This window comes from Chenopodium album, chromosome 13, assembly GCF_948465745.1.
Source record: "Chenopodium album chromosome 13, dcCheAlbu1.1, whole genome shotgun sequence".
In the NCBI taxonomy this organism is placed as follows: domain Eukaryota; kingdom Viridiplantae; phylum Streptophyta; class Magnoliopsida; order Caryophyllales; family Amaranthaceae; genus Chenopodium; species Chenopodium album.
In genome coordinates this window covers 5,901,732-5,914,517 of record NC_137846.1, presented here as the reverse complement: position 1 = coordinate 5,914,517, position 12,786 = coordinate 5,901,732, and the positions used below count along the sequence as shown (strand labels likewise).

The 12,786-nt window shown below is 35.5% G+C and overlaps 1 protein-coding gene across 1 annotated transcript; it reads right to left on the bottom strand.

Moving 5' to 3' along the window:
- Positions 1 to 1,569: 1,569 nt before the first annotated feature.
- LOC145575093 (uncharacterized) lies at positions 1,570 to 7,678 on the bottom strand. Its single transcript, XM_081633015.1, has 2 exons — positions 5,255 to 7,678; positions 1,570 to 1,968 (listed from the first exon to the last, which is right to left on the bottom strand). Exons 1-2 carry the CDS (start codon positions 7,676 to 7,678, stop codon positions 1,570 to 1,572), a joined length of 2,823 nt encoding a protein of 940 aa, XP_081489141.1.
- Between the last annotated feature and the right edge of the window lie 5,108 nt (positions 7,679 to 12,786).

Genomic DNA, 12,786 nt, shown 5'->3' with positions numbered 1-12,786 from the left:
GCAAACAGTCCTTTTGTGACGGAATATCCGTCGCAAAACGAATTGCGACGGATTTTGCGACGGAAAGGTAGTTGTAGCTGAAAACAACATTTGCGACGAAAATTCCGTAGCAAGAGGAATCATTTTGCGACGGAATATTCCGTCACAAAGTTTGCGACGGAATGTATTTCCGTCGCAAAATGGATTCTTTTGCGACGGAATAGTCCGTCACAAATTTTGCGACGGAATGTAATTCCGTCGCAAAATGAAGTTTTTTGCGACGGATTATTTTCCGTCGCATGTGTGCGACGGAAAATAATCCGTCGCAAAGTTATTGTAATTTTAATTTTTTTTTTTTTTGTATTTTGTTTTTTTTTCCTGGAACCTGTATTCCTGCAATCCTGTTTAATTTTTTTGTATTTTGTTTTGTTTTCCTGGAACCTGTATTCATGCAATCCTGTTTAATAAAATACGTGCATTTAAAATAATTTCAGTCAAAAAGTCCACGCCCTAACATAATTCAAATATATACAACACGTAGCCGTAACTACCAAGTACGGTACATGATATAATTTTTTAAACTACAATGTCATCCATATACAAAAATCGAAAAATGACACCTAACTAAACACAAGCTGGCTGTCCTTGGCCTGCACCACCACCACCACCACCACCCGGGTCGTTCCTGGGGTCTCGAATCTGAGGCTGAATCGTAGAACAAGTGAAAGGAGTGGTCAATCCTGTAAATCTACTGGCTAACTCCTCTAAGAACTCCTTGTTCTTCCTCTCGATTTCAGCCATCCGTTCTGCCACTCGAGCCTCCACTCGAGCATCGAGCTGTTCCGCCACACGGCTATCGATCTGGCTCTCAATTGCTTCCACCCTCTCATTCAACTCCTTGTGGAAGTTTTCCTGCATTTGAGTTATGACCGACGGTACGTATTGGCTGGAAGAACCCGATCCTCGTCCCCTAGATGTGCCGTAGTACAAGTCAGCACCAACACCAAGACCTCTAACACGACCCTTCTTATTACGACCACCAGCCGCCTCAAAGAAAATTTCATTTTCAGACAGTTGGGAACCCTGGGTTCTTGATTCCTCCTGTCTGTGTTGGTACGCCTCCTGTAACAAACAAAGGATATACAATGCAGAAATAAAAATAAAGAATGAGAACCAATAGTTTGAGGCTTGATATAGTTCATAAGTGGCAATATAGGTTCACTAGGTCCTAAAACTAGGAAAATTGGGTGAAAATGGGGCGTTTTTGGTTCTAACTTGTCTATTTCTCACATTTGTTATCTAATGAACCTATTTTTGACCTTAATACACCTAACTAACATAGTTACTTGAGTTTGAGGCTTGAAATTGTTTATAAGTGGCAATATAGGTTCACTAGGTCCTAAAACTAGAAAAAATGGGCGAAAATGGGGCGTTTTTGGTTCTAACTTGCCTATTTCTCACATTTGTTATCAAATGAGCTTATTGGGTGAAAATTAAGTTTCATTGTCTAGAGTGTTCGATCTTACAATGACACCAACCATGACAAGGTTAATACAACAAATTGAATACAACGACAGAATCATTGTTAGCCTAATCAAGACTCTCATCACTACTGTCATCAATATTCTTGTTACTACTAGATTTACTGCTGTACTCATCACTACTATCGTCTAATATGACATCGCCCAAACTATCCTCATCACTGTCACTGGAACCAACACTTGATTCATCTTCCTCACCATCTGATTCATCAGACATCAGTACAACGTCTTCGGAGTCAGAGCCATCAGATTCATCACCGTCGTCATAACCTAAGATATCATCTGGTGGACAAAGTGTTGAATGTTCCTGAGCTGCTATTGCCTGCAACACCTGGTCATCCACTGGGGCATTAACATCCGACCTAGCATGTGTTTTAAACACAGCCCACCATTGCACTCGGTCCCGTCTAAGGCTCGGGTATGACGAATAGTATCCGACAGCATATCCCTACAGTTCTCCAAGTACACGATGTAGGTAATTAAACACACCAACATATGTACCCAGAAAACATTGTAGAGAAATGAGACGCCAAGATATTCCATAGAATCAAAAACATTGCATACATTCACCACCTAAAGTGAGATTAAACGTCAAAGGACAGTCCCAACCGGGGACTATTCAAGACATACTCCTAATGTGTATGTCTTGAACGGGTATCTAGGAATAAGAAGATGCAAATGCTTTCAAATCTTAGTGAACATATATAATTAACATACATACCATAATTGTTTAATTTAAACAAGTTTAAAGCAAGTGATGAAACACATATAATTAACACACAATTACCCACATTCAAATAAACATACATACACTAACATGTATTTTTAAATTAACATATATTTTAAACTAATCTAACATATATTTTAAACTAATCTAACATATATTTTAAACTAAACTAACATACATTATAAACTAACTAACATATATTTTAAACTAAAATAACATACATTATAAACTAATCTAACATATATTTTAAACTAAACTAACATACATTAAACTAATTCTAACATTGCAATATATCTTAAAAATTAAACTAATTCTAACATTGCAATATAAATTAAACTACACTACACTAAACACAAGTAATTAAATAATAAAATTTAGTTACAAATTAAATTAAAAAACATAATTAGAAAAAGTTAGGGTTTACATTAAAATTAAATTGAAAACAAAAACAAAGGGGGATAGTGGAATACTCACCGGGATTTGAGGGTGTTGTGGCGGAAATCCGGCTGCCGAAGGAGGGTGGTGTGGTGGCTGCACACCGCCGGCGAACGGAGGGGCGTGAGTGGGCTTGAACGGAGGGGGTGGCGTGGGTGGGCGTGAGTGCGCGTGAGTGGGAGTCAACGGAGGGGGTGGGCGTTAGTAGGTGTGAGTGGCCGGATTCCGGTCGTTCCGGTGGCGACAGCGGCGGTGAAGTGGCCGGATTTTCTTTCTCTCTCTACGCTTTCCTCTATCTCTCTCTACGCTTTCCTCTTTCTGTTCTTCGTTTTCTTTTTCTCTCTCCTTCAGCGAAACTTCAGTTTTTTTTAAAAAAATTTAAAAACTTTTTGCGACGGAATTTCCGTCGCAGAATCCGTCGCAAAATGTTTTTTTTTATTTTTTTTTAAATATTGTTTTGCGACGATTATTTCCGTCGCAAACAAACTTTTGCGAGGGAATAAATTCCGTCGCAAACTTTGCGACGGAATTTCCGTCGCAAAAGTTTGTTTCCGTCGCAAAGTTGCGACGGAATTTATTCCCTCGCAAATTATCCCTTTTTGCGACGGAATTGTAGTCCGTTGCAAGGTTTCCGTCGCAAAATGACCTATTTCTTGTAGTGTTGGCAACCAGTCATAGTGGGTGTGGTGACCTCCTGGGGGGGGCGGTGTAGGAGAATAATAAGTAAAGGTGGGATTATTCAAGACTAATCTAAAGGTTGGATTATTTTGGGAGAACCAACGAAAGATTGGATTATTCATGTTAAATTTTCCTAAAAAATATTACGAGTAAATGTTATTCAAAGGGGTGGGATTCGTCTGACCGTTGCTCAAGGTGCTCCCCTTGTAGCTGCTCTGGTTATTATTATCATTGTAATTGTTGTAATATTAGACTTGTACATTACTACTGTACTAGCCTACCGGAAATGTATTAATAATAATTATCAACGCCTATCCATTACAATCCTATTAGGCTATTAGGATCATCAATGATTGTATCGCGATTATTTTATTTAAATACAAAAATCCGTGTCACAGTTGAAATTTTCATCACGATTTTTTAAGGAATGAGTGGTAGTGGACAAGATTATTAATGGGGTCTTAATATGCAAATATAACTACTCCACCTGTCACAAAAAATAATTAAATATACATGTAATCAAATCTTAATAATCGTACCAATGAGGTGAGTTTAAATCCTAAAGAAATCCGTTGAATACTTAATAAAAAAAGACGCATTCACAATTTCACACCCTAAAGAAGTCAATTGGTCAAGTAGCTCACCAGTTATAAATGTAATTTATTCTCTTCAGATTATTTTCAGTTCACTTCACTTCAGTTCCAATAAGTTCATTTCAATTCAGTTCAGTTCTTAATTTTCTTCTCTCATAAAATATTTAGTTCAGTTCAGTTCAACTCAGTTCAGTCAATCATAACAGACCCTAAACGATGTGAGTAGTCTCATCTCATAAATAAATTACTCTCTTTAACAGACGAAGAAAAGTCAAAAGTTAAGAATATAAAGAGTACAACATTGAATATAAAAAATATGCAATAATATTCTGATTCCCTCATCAGTCAGTAAGGTGAACCAATATAATCGGCCTACAATCTACATACGGCCAGTAGTACATAGGAAGTACATAGATACATGGAGAACCGGCAAGGTCATTCCTTATTTTGGACAAAAAGCAAAAGAAAAAGACGCTCACTGCACATACACACGCACGCATTTGGCACACCAACATTATTTATATGGAAACCACAACTAATTAATTAAATCAAACAAACGAAATTCAATAATTTGAAGTATATAAACCTCCAAAAGTAAGAATGAATGAAAGTGCAGGCATTAGATAATATTAGAGATGAGCACGACATTCATTCTTACTTGAAAGTCTAGCAGCCTTGAAATACAAGCATCTCATAAGGGTTTAATGATTTGAAGGGTTTACAGATTTCACAAAAGCATCTACGATCATGCCAAGTTTGCACCTTCTGCCCGTAACAGCACTGGTTTATTGTTGTGGAAGGTGTACAGAACTGTATGAATTTTGAACATTCCTTCAATACATCAAAATTTTCAGAGTTAATGACTTGGAATTGGATAACAACAACAACCATCATCATCAACATCATTATGCTTACACTTGAACTCCTCATTGTTATTATTATTATTACCTTAGTTTTTTTTTCCTTAATTTGGTTGTGGCACTTGGCAGGATAATATGAAATGAATAATATGGGATTATTTTGGATTGTTGATTTGTTTTGGTTCTCTATCGCCAGCCCCGTTCCTGTAAATTTATGGGCCCTAGGCATAATGTAAGAAGAGGGCCCCCTACGTAATCAAATTTTTTTATACGCAATAGATTTATATAAAAACACAATGAAAATAACTTATATTATTTAAATAGTAAGTCTCGATACACAATAATGACTTTGCATAATATTTTTATAAATTTCTCCCTCCTAAAAAATCAGAACAACCGATTTCTTCTAGCATTTTTTGATGCAAAATCATTTATAATTACATCAATATCGATATTTTCTAACATATCCGCCTCAATTGACAATGTTGCCAAACCATTCAACCTTTCTTGTGACATTGATGACCTCAAGTAAGTTTTGATCAACTTCAATTTTGAAAAACTTCTTTCCGCACTTGCCACGGTCACAGGCACCGTTAATAGAACTCGATATGCAATGGAAACATTCGGATAACAATCTGCAAGTTTAACAAATTTAAGAATATCAATGGCAGACATGAAATTGTTTGGCAAAGTAAATTGTAACACCTTTAATTCAGAGAACAAATCATCTACATCAACATCTGATAAATTGCCATGAGAAAAGGTAGTATGAAATCTAACACAACATTCTTTTAACTCATCATCATCATATGACTTTAACTTTCTTGAATCATATAAAAAACCAAAAATCCTTTCAAATGTCTTCAACTCCTCAAATCTGTTTTTCAAAGATGTAATTGCCATATCAACAACAACAAGAAAATAATGTACTCTAAATGATTCTTCAGGTGACATATTTTCATCTTGATCCTCATTGTTCTCTCCAAAATGTTTTTTTCTTATCATAGTACGTTTTGTTGGAAAGATGGGTTCAACATCCATTTCAAATGCAATACTTTTTGCAAGACTCATACTTTTTGTAAAACCTTCTTCTCGATATTTTTCAAAATAAGAAAAAACTTCTTCTACATGTTTTATTGTATCATCAATGCACATATTCTTAGATTGCAATTTTTTGCTAATCATATTTATAGCAAATAGAATATCATACCAAATAACCATACCAAGCAAAAACTCAAAACTTCCAATTGCATTAAATAAACTCTCTGCCTCACTTTTTGTCTTTGCATCATTATCACAAGAATCATATAATTCCGACAATGCCAATCTTATTTGAGGACATTGAAATCTAATAGCTTTAACACTCTTAATTCGACTTTCCCAACGAGTATTAGACAAATATTTCATTGTTAAACCGGGAACATTATCAAGTAAAATTTTCCATCTTTTTGTAGATCCCGAAAAGACTGAATATAAGCGTTGTATAACTCCAAAAAAGGAAATAGCCTTAACACAAGAATGAGCCATATCACCAAGAGTTAAATTAAGACTATGACAAGCACATGGCATGTATAATGCTCTAGGATTAATTTCAAGAAATCTCTTTTGAACACCTTGATGCTTTCCTTTCATATTGGAACCATTATCATATCCTTGCCCCCTAACATTATCAACATTAAGATCAAGGGCATTTAACACATCTAGTAGCTCATTAAATAGTCCCAACCCTGATGTATCATCAACTTTTAAAAATTCCAAAAAAAACTCTTCAATTTTAATTTTGTTATTTGACATATTTACGCATCGAATTATGAGAGTCATTTGTTCTTGATGGCTCACATCAGGGGTGCAATCAAGAATTACAGAAAAATATTTTGCCTCTTTGATGATATTAATAATAGACTTTTTAACACTTTGGGACAAAAGAGAAATAAACTCATTTTGAATTTTATGTCCAAGATAATGATAATGAATTTCCCGATCTTGAATTCGTCTCACATGATCTTGCATTATTAAATCAAATTCAGCAATCATTTCAATCAATCCAAGGAAATTTCCATTGCTATTTTGATATAATTTTTCATTTGTTCCTCTAAAGGCAAGATTATTTTTAGCAAGACATTTCACAACCGAAAATATCCTATGCAGAACTTGTCTCCAACGCTCCTTCTCTTTTATAATTTCTTCTTGCAAGTGCTTATCTATTGTTTCATTTTTATCCAATCTCACTCTCAATTCATTCCAAGTATTCATATTAGTCATATGCTCAGTACTATTTTCATGTTGTTTGAGCCTTTGACTAATATGTTTCCAATCATTTAAACCATCATTCGCTAGCAAACTTAAGTTACTAGAAGATTTAAACAACTTACAACAAAAACAATATGCTTTATCATTAGCTTTGCAATAAACTAACCATTTTCGATCATTAATCTCACCATTGGTTAATTTTCTGGAATAACAGGAATATGAAAAATGCCTAAAATTTTTGTCCAAAGGAAATTCAAGATTCATTTCTCTAATAGGCCCCTTTTCAACTAAAATATCCTTTGATTTGGTGTCAAGATTTCCCCAATTTCTTGGATCATAAATATCAATATAAGGAATTTCTTGCTCATTATCAACACCAAGATTATCAAGATTAGAAGTGTTAGGCATGTCAGTAGGAACACTTGAATCGTCATTATTAACCTCATCATTCTCATGATCAATATTGTCATTTGACTGATCAATATTTTCATTGGACTGAGCCACATTTTTAACAACAAATTTATCAATAGATCCAAATTGTGATTTTATCAACTCCTCATTTCTTCTTCTTTTATTTCGTTTTTGACTACCAGATAAATGTTTTTTAGGCAACATATCATATAATAAAAAAAAATAAAAAAAAACTAGATTAAGAACAATAGCACCTGTAAAATTGGCAGAAATCTCAAATTTCCACAATCTAAAATACTCAATTTAACTGATTGATAACCTGTTACAATTCAAAACAGAAATTAGAAGTTTGAAACATGATAAATACGGAGTAAAAAACAAACAAAGGAAGAATTGTATACCTTTGCCTAATCGATAACCAAATAAAAGGATCAATTTGCCAATGATGCCATGAAATTCATCATAAACAACCAATAATAAGAAGAAGATGAGAGTTGAATATTTGGTGATAGATGAATTATTTTCGCTCATATTTATCTTGTATAATATTTTAGCCGTTGCCATAATATTAATTAGCCAAAATTAAAAGGCTTGAATTTCGGTTATGAAATAATTTTGAAACGGTGTATTTGGGAAGATTAAAATTCTGGAGATAATTCTCATAGAAACTGGTAGATAGAAGAACTGAAGAAGAAGTAAAGTTGCATTGTAATCTCCACCTAAATTGACAGCTAATTAATATACTAATTTAATATTAATTGCTAAAAAAAATGCAATAATTATCTTCTTATCTTTTTTAAACTAGTTGCCTTTTTTTTTAAACAAGTACGAAGCACATTTCAATTAGTATAGAAGCTGATTTTTTTTTATTTGTGGGCCCCCTTTTGGCGTGGGCCCTAGGCGCCGGCACTCGAGGCCTACCCTCAGGGCCGGCCCTGTCTATCGCCCTCTATTTATAGGGCTATTTGGTACTTCTCTCGTGTTTTTTTATTTTTTTAAATATAATACAAGTAAAGTTTTCAGAGTTAAGAGGAAGATTAGCCCTAGGTCTTAAGATTATACATGATATCAGCAAATCACTTTTAAACTATCTTAAGACAAGACTTCACAAAATTTCTGCATTTATGAAGCAAAGTCTTAAATGGAGTATTGAAAATTCAAGGCCCAACTTAAGACTCATTTTAATACTTTATACACTGTATTTTGCCTATGTACGTATACGAAAGCACATTTTTTTTTCCCTTGGAAAGTATTATCGTTAACAATAATTTGATTTAATTTTATTGAAAAAAAATGTAAAGTGTAAATTTAATTGATATTCATGTTATTGACTATTGTATATATATTTATTGCTAAAATTGTTTATTGTATTTTAATACAAAGTATTCCTTTATTTGCTATTTTTTGTTGTATTTTAATCAAATACCATGTAAATTTTACGATTATGGTATTATGTATATATATCACAATGCAATATTCATGTTATTTCATTATTATTTATAATTTTGTATCTAGTGGTTTGATATTATTTTTCAGCTATGTAAGATATGTAACTTACGACACGATTGCAAATTATACTATTAAGATATCGTATATAAAAAAGAAAATAAAAATAGTACGTAAATTTAAGCAATCTTAAATGAGTCTGAGGAATAAAGATCTAAATTTAGTTGAATCTTAAAGAGTCTTAACAAAATTATAAAATAAATATCAAAAATTATTAATATATGATGTGGCATGTGAAAAAAATCTTAAGACGAGACAGGGCTAATCTTGCTCTAACTGGTTGAAATTGGATAACAACAACAACCATCATCATCAACATCATTAGGCTAACACTTGAATTCCTCATTATTATTATTACCTTAAAAAAAATTAAAATAAATAAATAAATTTTGGTTGGCACTTGACAGATAGTATAAAATGTATGATATGGGATTATTTGGATTGTTGATTTGTTTTGGTTCTGTATCGCCTTCTATTTATAGGGTTATTAATTTGGTGCTTCTTTCATAAAATATGGCTGCATGATCCGTAAATGGAGACGGCCGAGGAATCAATAATTTTAAAAGAACCATACATTAGAACCTTTTTTTTTTTTTTTTTTTTTCATTTTCATTCTTAAGGTGTAACTCAGTCAGTATGGAGTATATTATATAATTAAAATATTTTATTGGGATAAAATAATGGATGATTGAAATACTCCAATTCATTTTCCTGTCTTTTTATAATGAATTATTGAGCTATTAATCTTTTTTTATTAGGTGTAATAAAATTAGTTGTTTTTTTAAAAAAGGGAATCAAACTCCCTCCGGTTTTTTTATTATTTGCATCACTTTAGATTGCACAAAGTTTTAGGAGAGTAATATAATATTGTGAGTGGGTGAATAAATTGTTATAGTAAAAGTAAGATGGGGACCATGAAAGAGAAAGTATATGAGAGAGGATAGATATTTTTATTATTTTAGTGGGGATCATGAAAGAGAAAGAAATGATAAAATAAGTTGGGTGGGTAGTATAAAATTACCAAATATAGAAGTGATGCATTTAAAAAAAAAACCCCAAAAAAGAAAGTGATGCAAATAAAAAAAAACGGAGAGAGTACTATTTTTGGATTTTCACACTCGAGTTACCTTTCGAGCAGGCTCAGAAAAAGAAGAAGCCCACGGAGCGGCATTTTCGATGCCGCTATTGCGATAGCCCGGCGGGCTATATTTTCGGCTACTCCGCTTATTTCATAAAGTATTCGACCTGGTTTGACAACAGCTACCCAATATTCGGGCGATCCTTTACCGGAACCCGGGATGAGGGCGTTCCTTTCCTGCCTCCTTCGCTCCGGCGGGCTTTCTCTCGTAAAGCCAAAGACGCCCCAAGACAAAGTACAACTGTTGGGAAGAGGACCATTTTTTTACTGATCTGGTTCCGCTTTCCTTTTCCTCCCGCACCTTTTCTTCGAAATGAGAAAGAAGATGGTACACTCGTTAAAAAACAGGAAAAAAGGGACAGTTCGAAACAAGTTTCTCACGCGACAGAATTCACTCAAGAACGGAAATCACTCCCTATATAGCCCGGAAGGAATCGCAGGCTATCTACCGCCTTTAACCCGGTTTGCATAGGCTCGTGCACAGATTTACGTTTTTCAGCTGGATCCGGGCTTGGCTCGGCCTGAAACAACTGTATCTGTCTTTTGTAGAGAGAGAGAAGCGAAAAGGTTCATTCAACGGGCAAAGGGCTAGTCCTTTAACTTGGATCGCTTGCATTAGGATAAACAAGGGGGACGTCCTTTCCCCTTTTTATCTCGGTAACGAGGGGGGTTCGCGTCTATACGTGTAGTGTGGTGGTTGGGCCTACTGTGCAAGCGTTTTTCCACCCATATGTGGACCGCAGTCGGAAGATTGAACCTGTCCCCGGGCTAGCAAAAGATGGTAGGCCGGCTTTTGATAGGAACCCCTTGCCTGTAGGAAAAGTGTTTCATTTTGGGTTCGGAACTTGAACGCATAGCGCGGGTGAACCAGCGAGAGTCTGTGAGCGCTCCTGCGTGTAAGCATGGACGATTTTAGCCTTTATATATCACCCCGAATATTTCAAATCACAACCTAAAAAAGCCATCTTCCATATATTGGTTTTCTTTGATTCCAAAACGGAATGCGGGATAGCCTCCATTGAGATTCTATTGCCAGTTCCGTGTAGAAAAAGATAGAGGTTACCAAGGAGGGTAACATACGTCTAAAGAATACTTTCACAGTGGTTAGGAAAGAATATCTTATACCCTTACTCTTCTTCGTGTGGGCAAGCTACGCACCATTGTGCGAGCTCGAAGTGATGAATATGGAGACCGGCAGCTCATCAAAACCTGTTAGTTGGATTGCTTGTTTGAGAGATAAGTTCGAAGATATTACCCGTTAGTAAGTCGGTCTGGACCGATTTATCCGATTCTGATATTATTGATCGATTTGGACGCTTTTTCTCCTAAAAGGGAAGTCAACGACGCTGAAGTTGATGTTCGTTGCTGGGACGGATAAATCTAACTAGAAAGGGCAGACTCAAGCCAGGGTAAGACCTAAACCACTAATTCCGTCTAATCGGCTTTGGGATCGACCCCGGTAACAAAGAAGGAATCCATAAAAACTTGGGATCCGACACCATAATAAAATACGAGTCACTACAAAAAAAAATTCAAAAAACTTTCGAAGGAAAGGCCTTCGCATTCCTAATCCGGTAGGCTCTCCGTCTGAGCTTTCAAAGATATACCGACCGTCGGTATCTGATGGTCAGATACCGACAGTCGTCTTCTAACCCCCTTCTCCTCGGTCCACAGAGACAAAATGTAGGGCTGGTGCCAAGAGTTCATCACGGAAGAAGGGACTCACTGAGCCGGCTAACTAAGCTAGTGCTGATGCCTCTGAGAGATTATAGGACCGAGAAGCTTTACTTACACAGAATTGTTGAAGAGCACAGCAGAGAGCTCAATCCATTTTCGGAGCGGGCACATAGAGATGTGGGTAAAGGAAGCCTCAAAAAGCGAAGGCCGTGTAGGTCACGTGACCTGCACCGAGTTGGTGGCTGACTGGGCTTTTTCCTTGATCAAAGCAGATCAGCTCCTCAGATGTCCAAGGAGGGTAACATATGTCTAAAGAATACTTTCACGTGTAGCCTTCGAATTACCCCAATCCCTAAGCTAAAGCCCCCGCTTTGCAATAGGTAGCGGTTCTCGGAGGGGCCTAATAAGGGGGGCGCAGGACGTTCGCGGAGTCCATGCCTTCCGTACCACCACAAGAATGGTCGTTCTTGGGGGGATCCCGCTCCTAAACATAAGGGCGTTCGTACATTCACAGTTTTTGAAGCTATAAATTCAAGGAATTAAAAGAAACTTTTAACAAAAACATCTATATATTGAAATGTTAGCAATTTGCTTAAGATAATAGATGATTTTAGCACTCCGGTTCATTACTCCTTTTAACACCATTACGAAATGTCAAAAGTAAGGAACAAAAGGAGTACGTACAAATGTACAGTGTAGAGTATAAAAAAATATGCAATAATATTCCGATTTCCTTAGATCGATCATCAGTCATCATGAAGGTGAATCAATATATAATAGGCCTACGGCCATTAACCCATACATAATACATGGAGAAGTGGCAAGGTCATTCCTTATTATCAACAAGAAAAGTATTGAAAAGACACGAATTTTGCACACCAGCATTTATATGAAAATCACTAGCAACAAATAAAAAAAAAAACAAAGTAAACTAACTCACACCAGGCCAGCATTATTTTCAAATTTCAATGTTAGCGGTACGTAACAACAG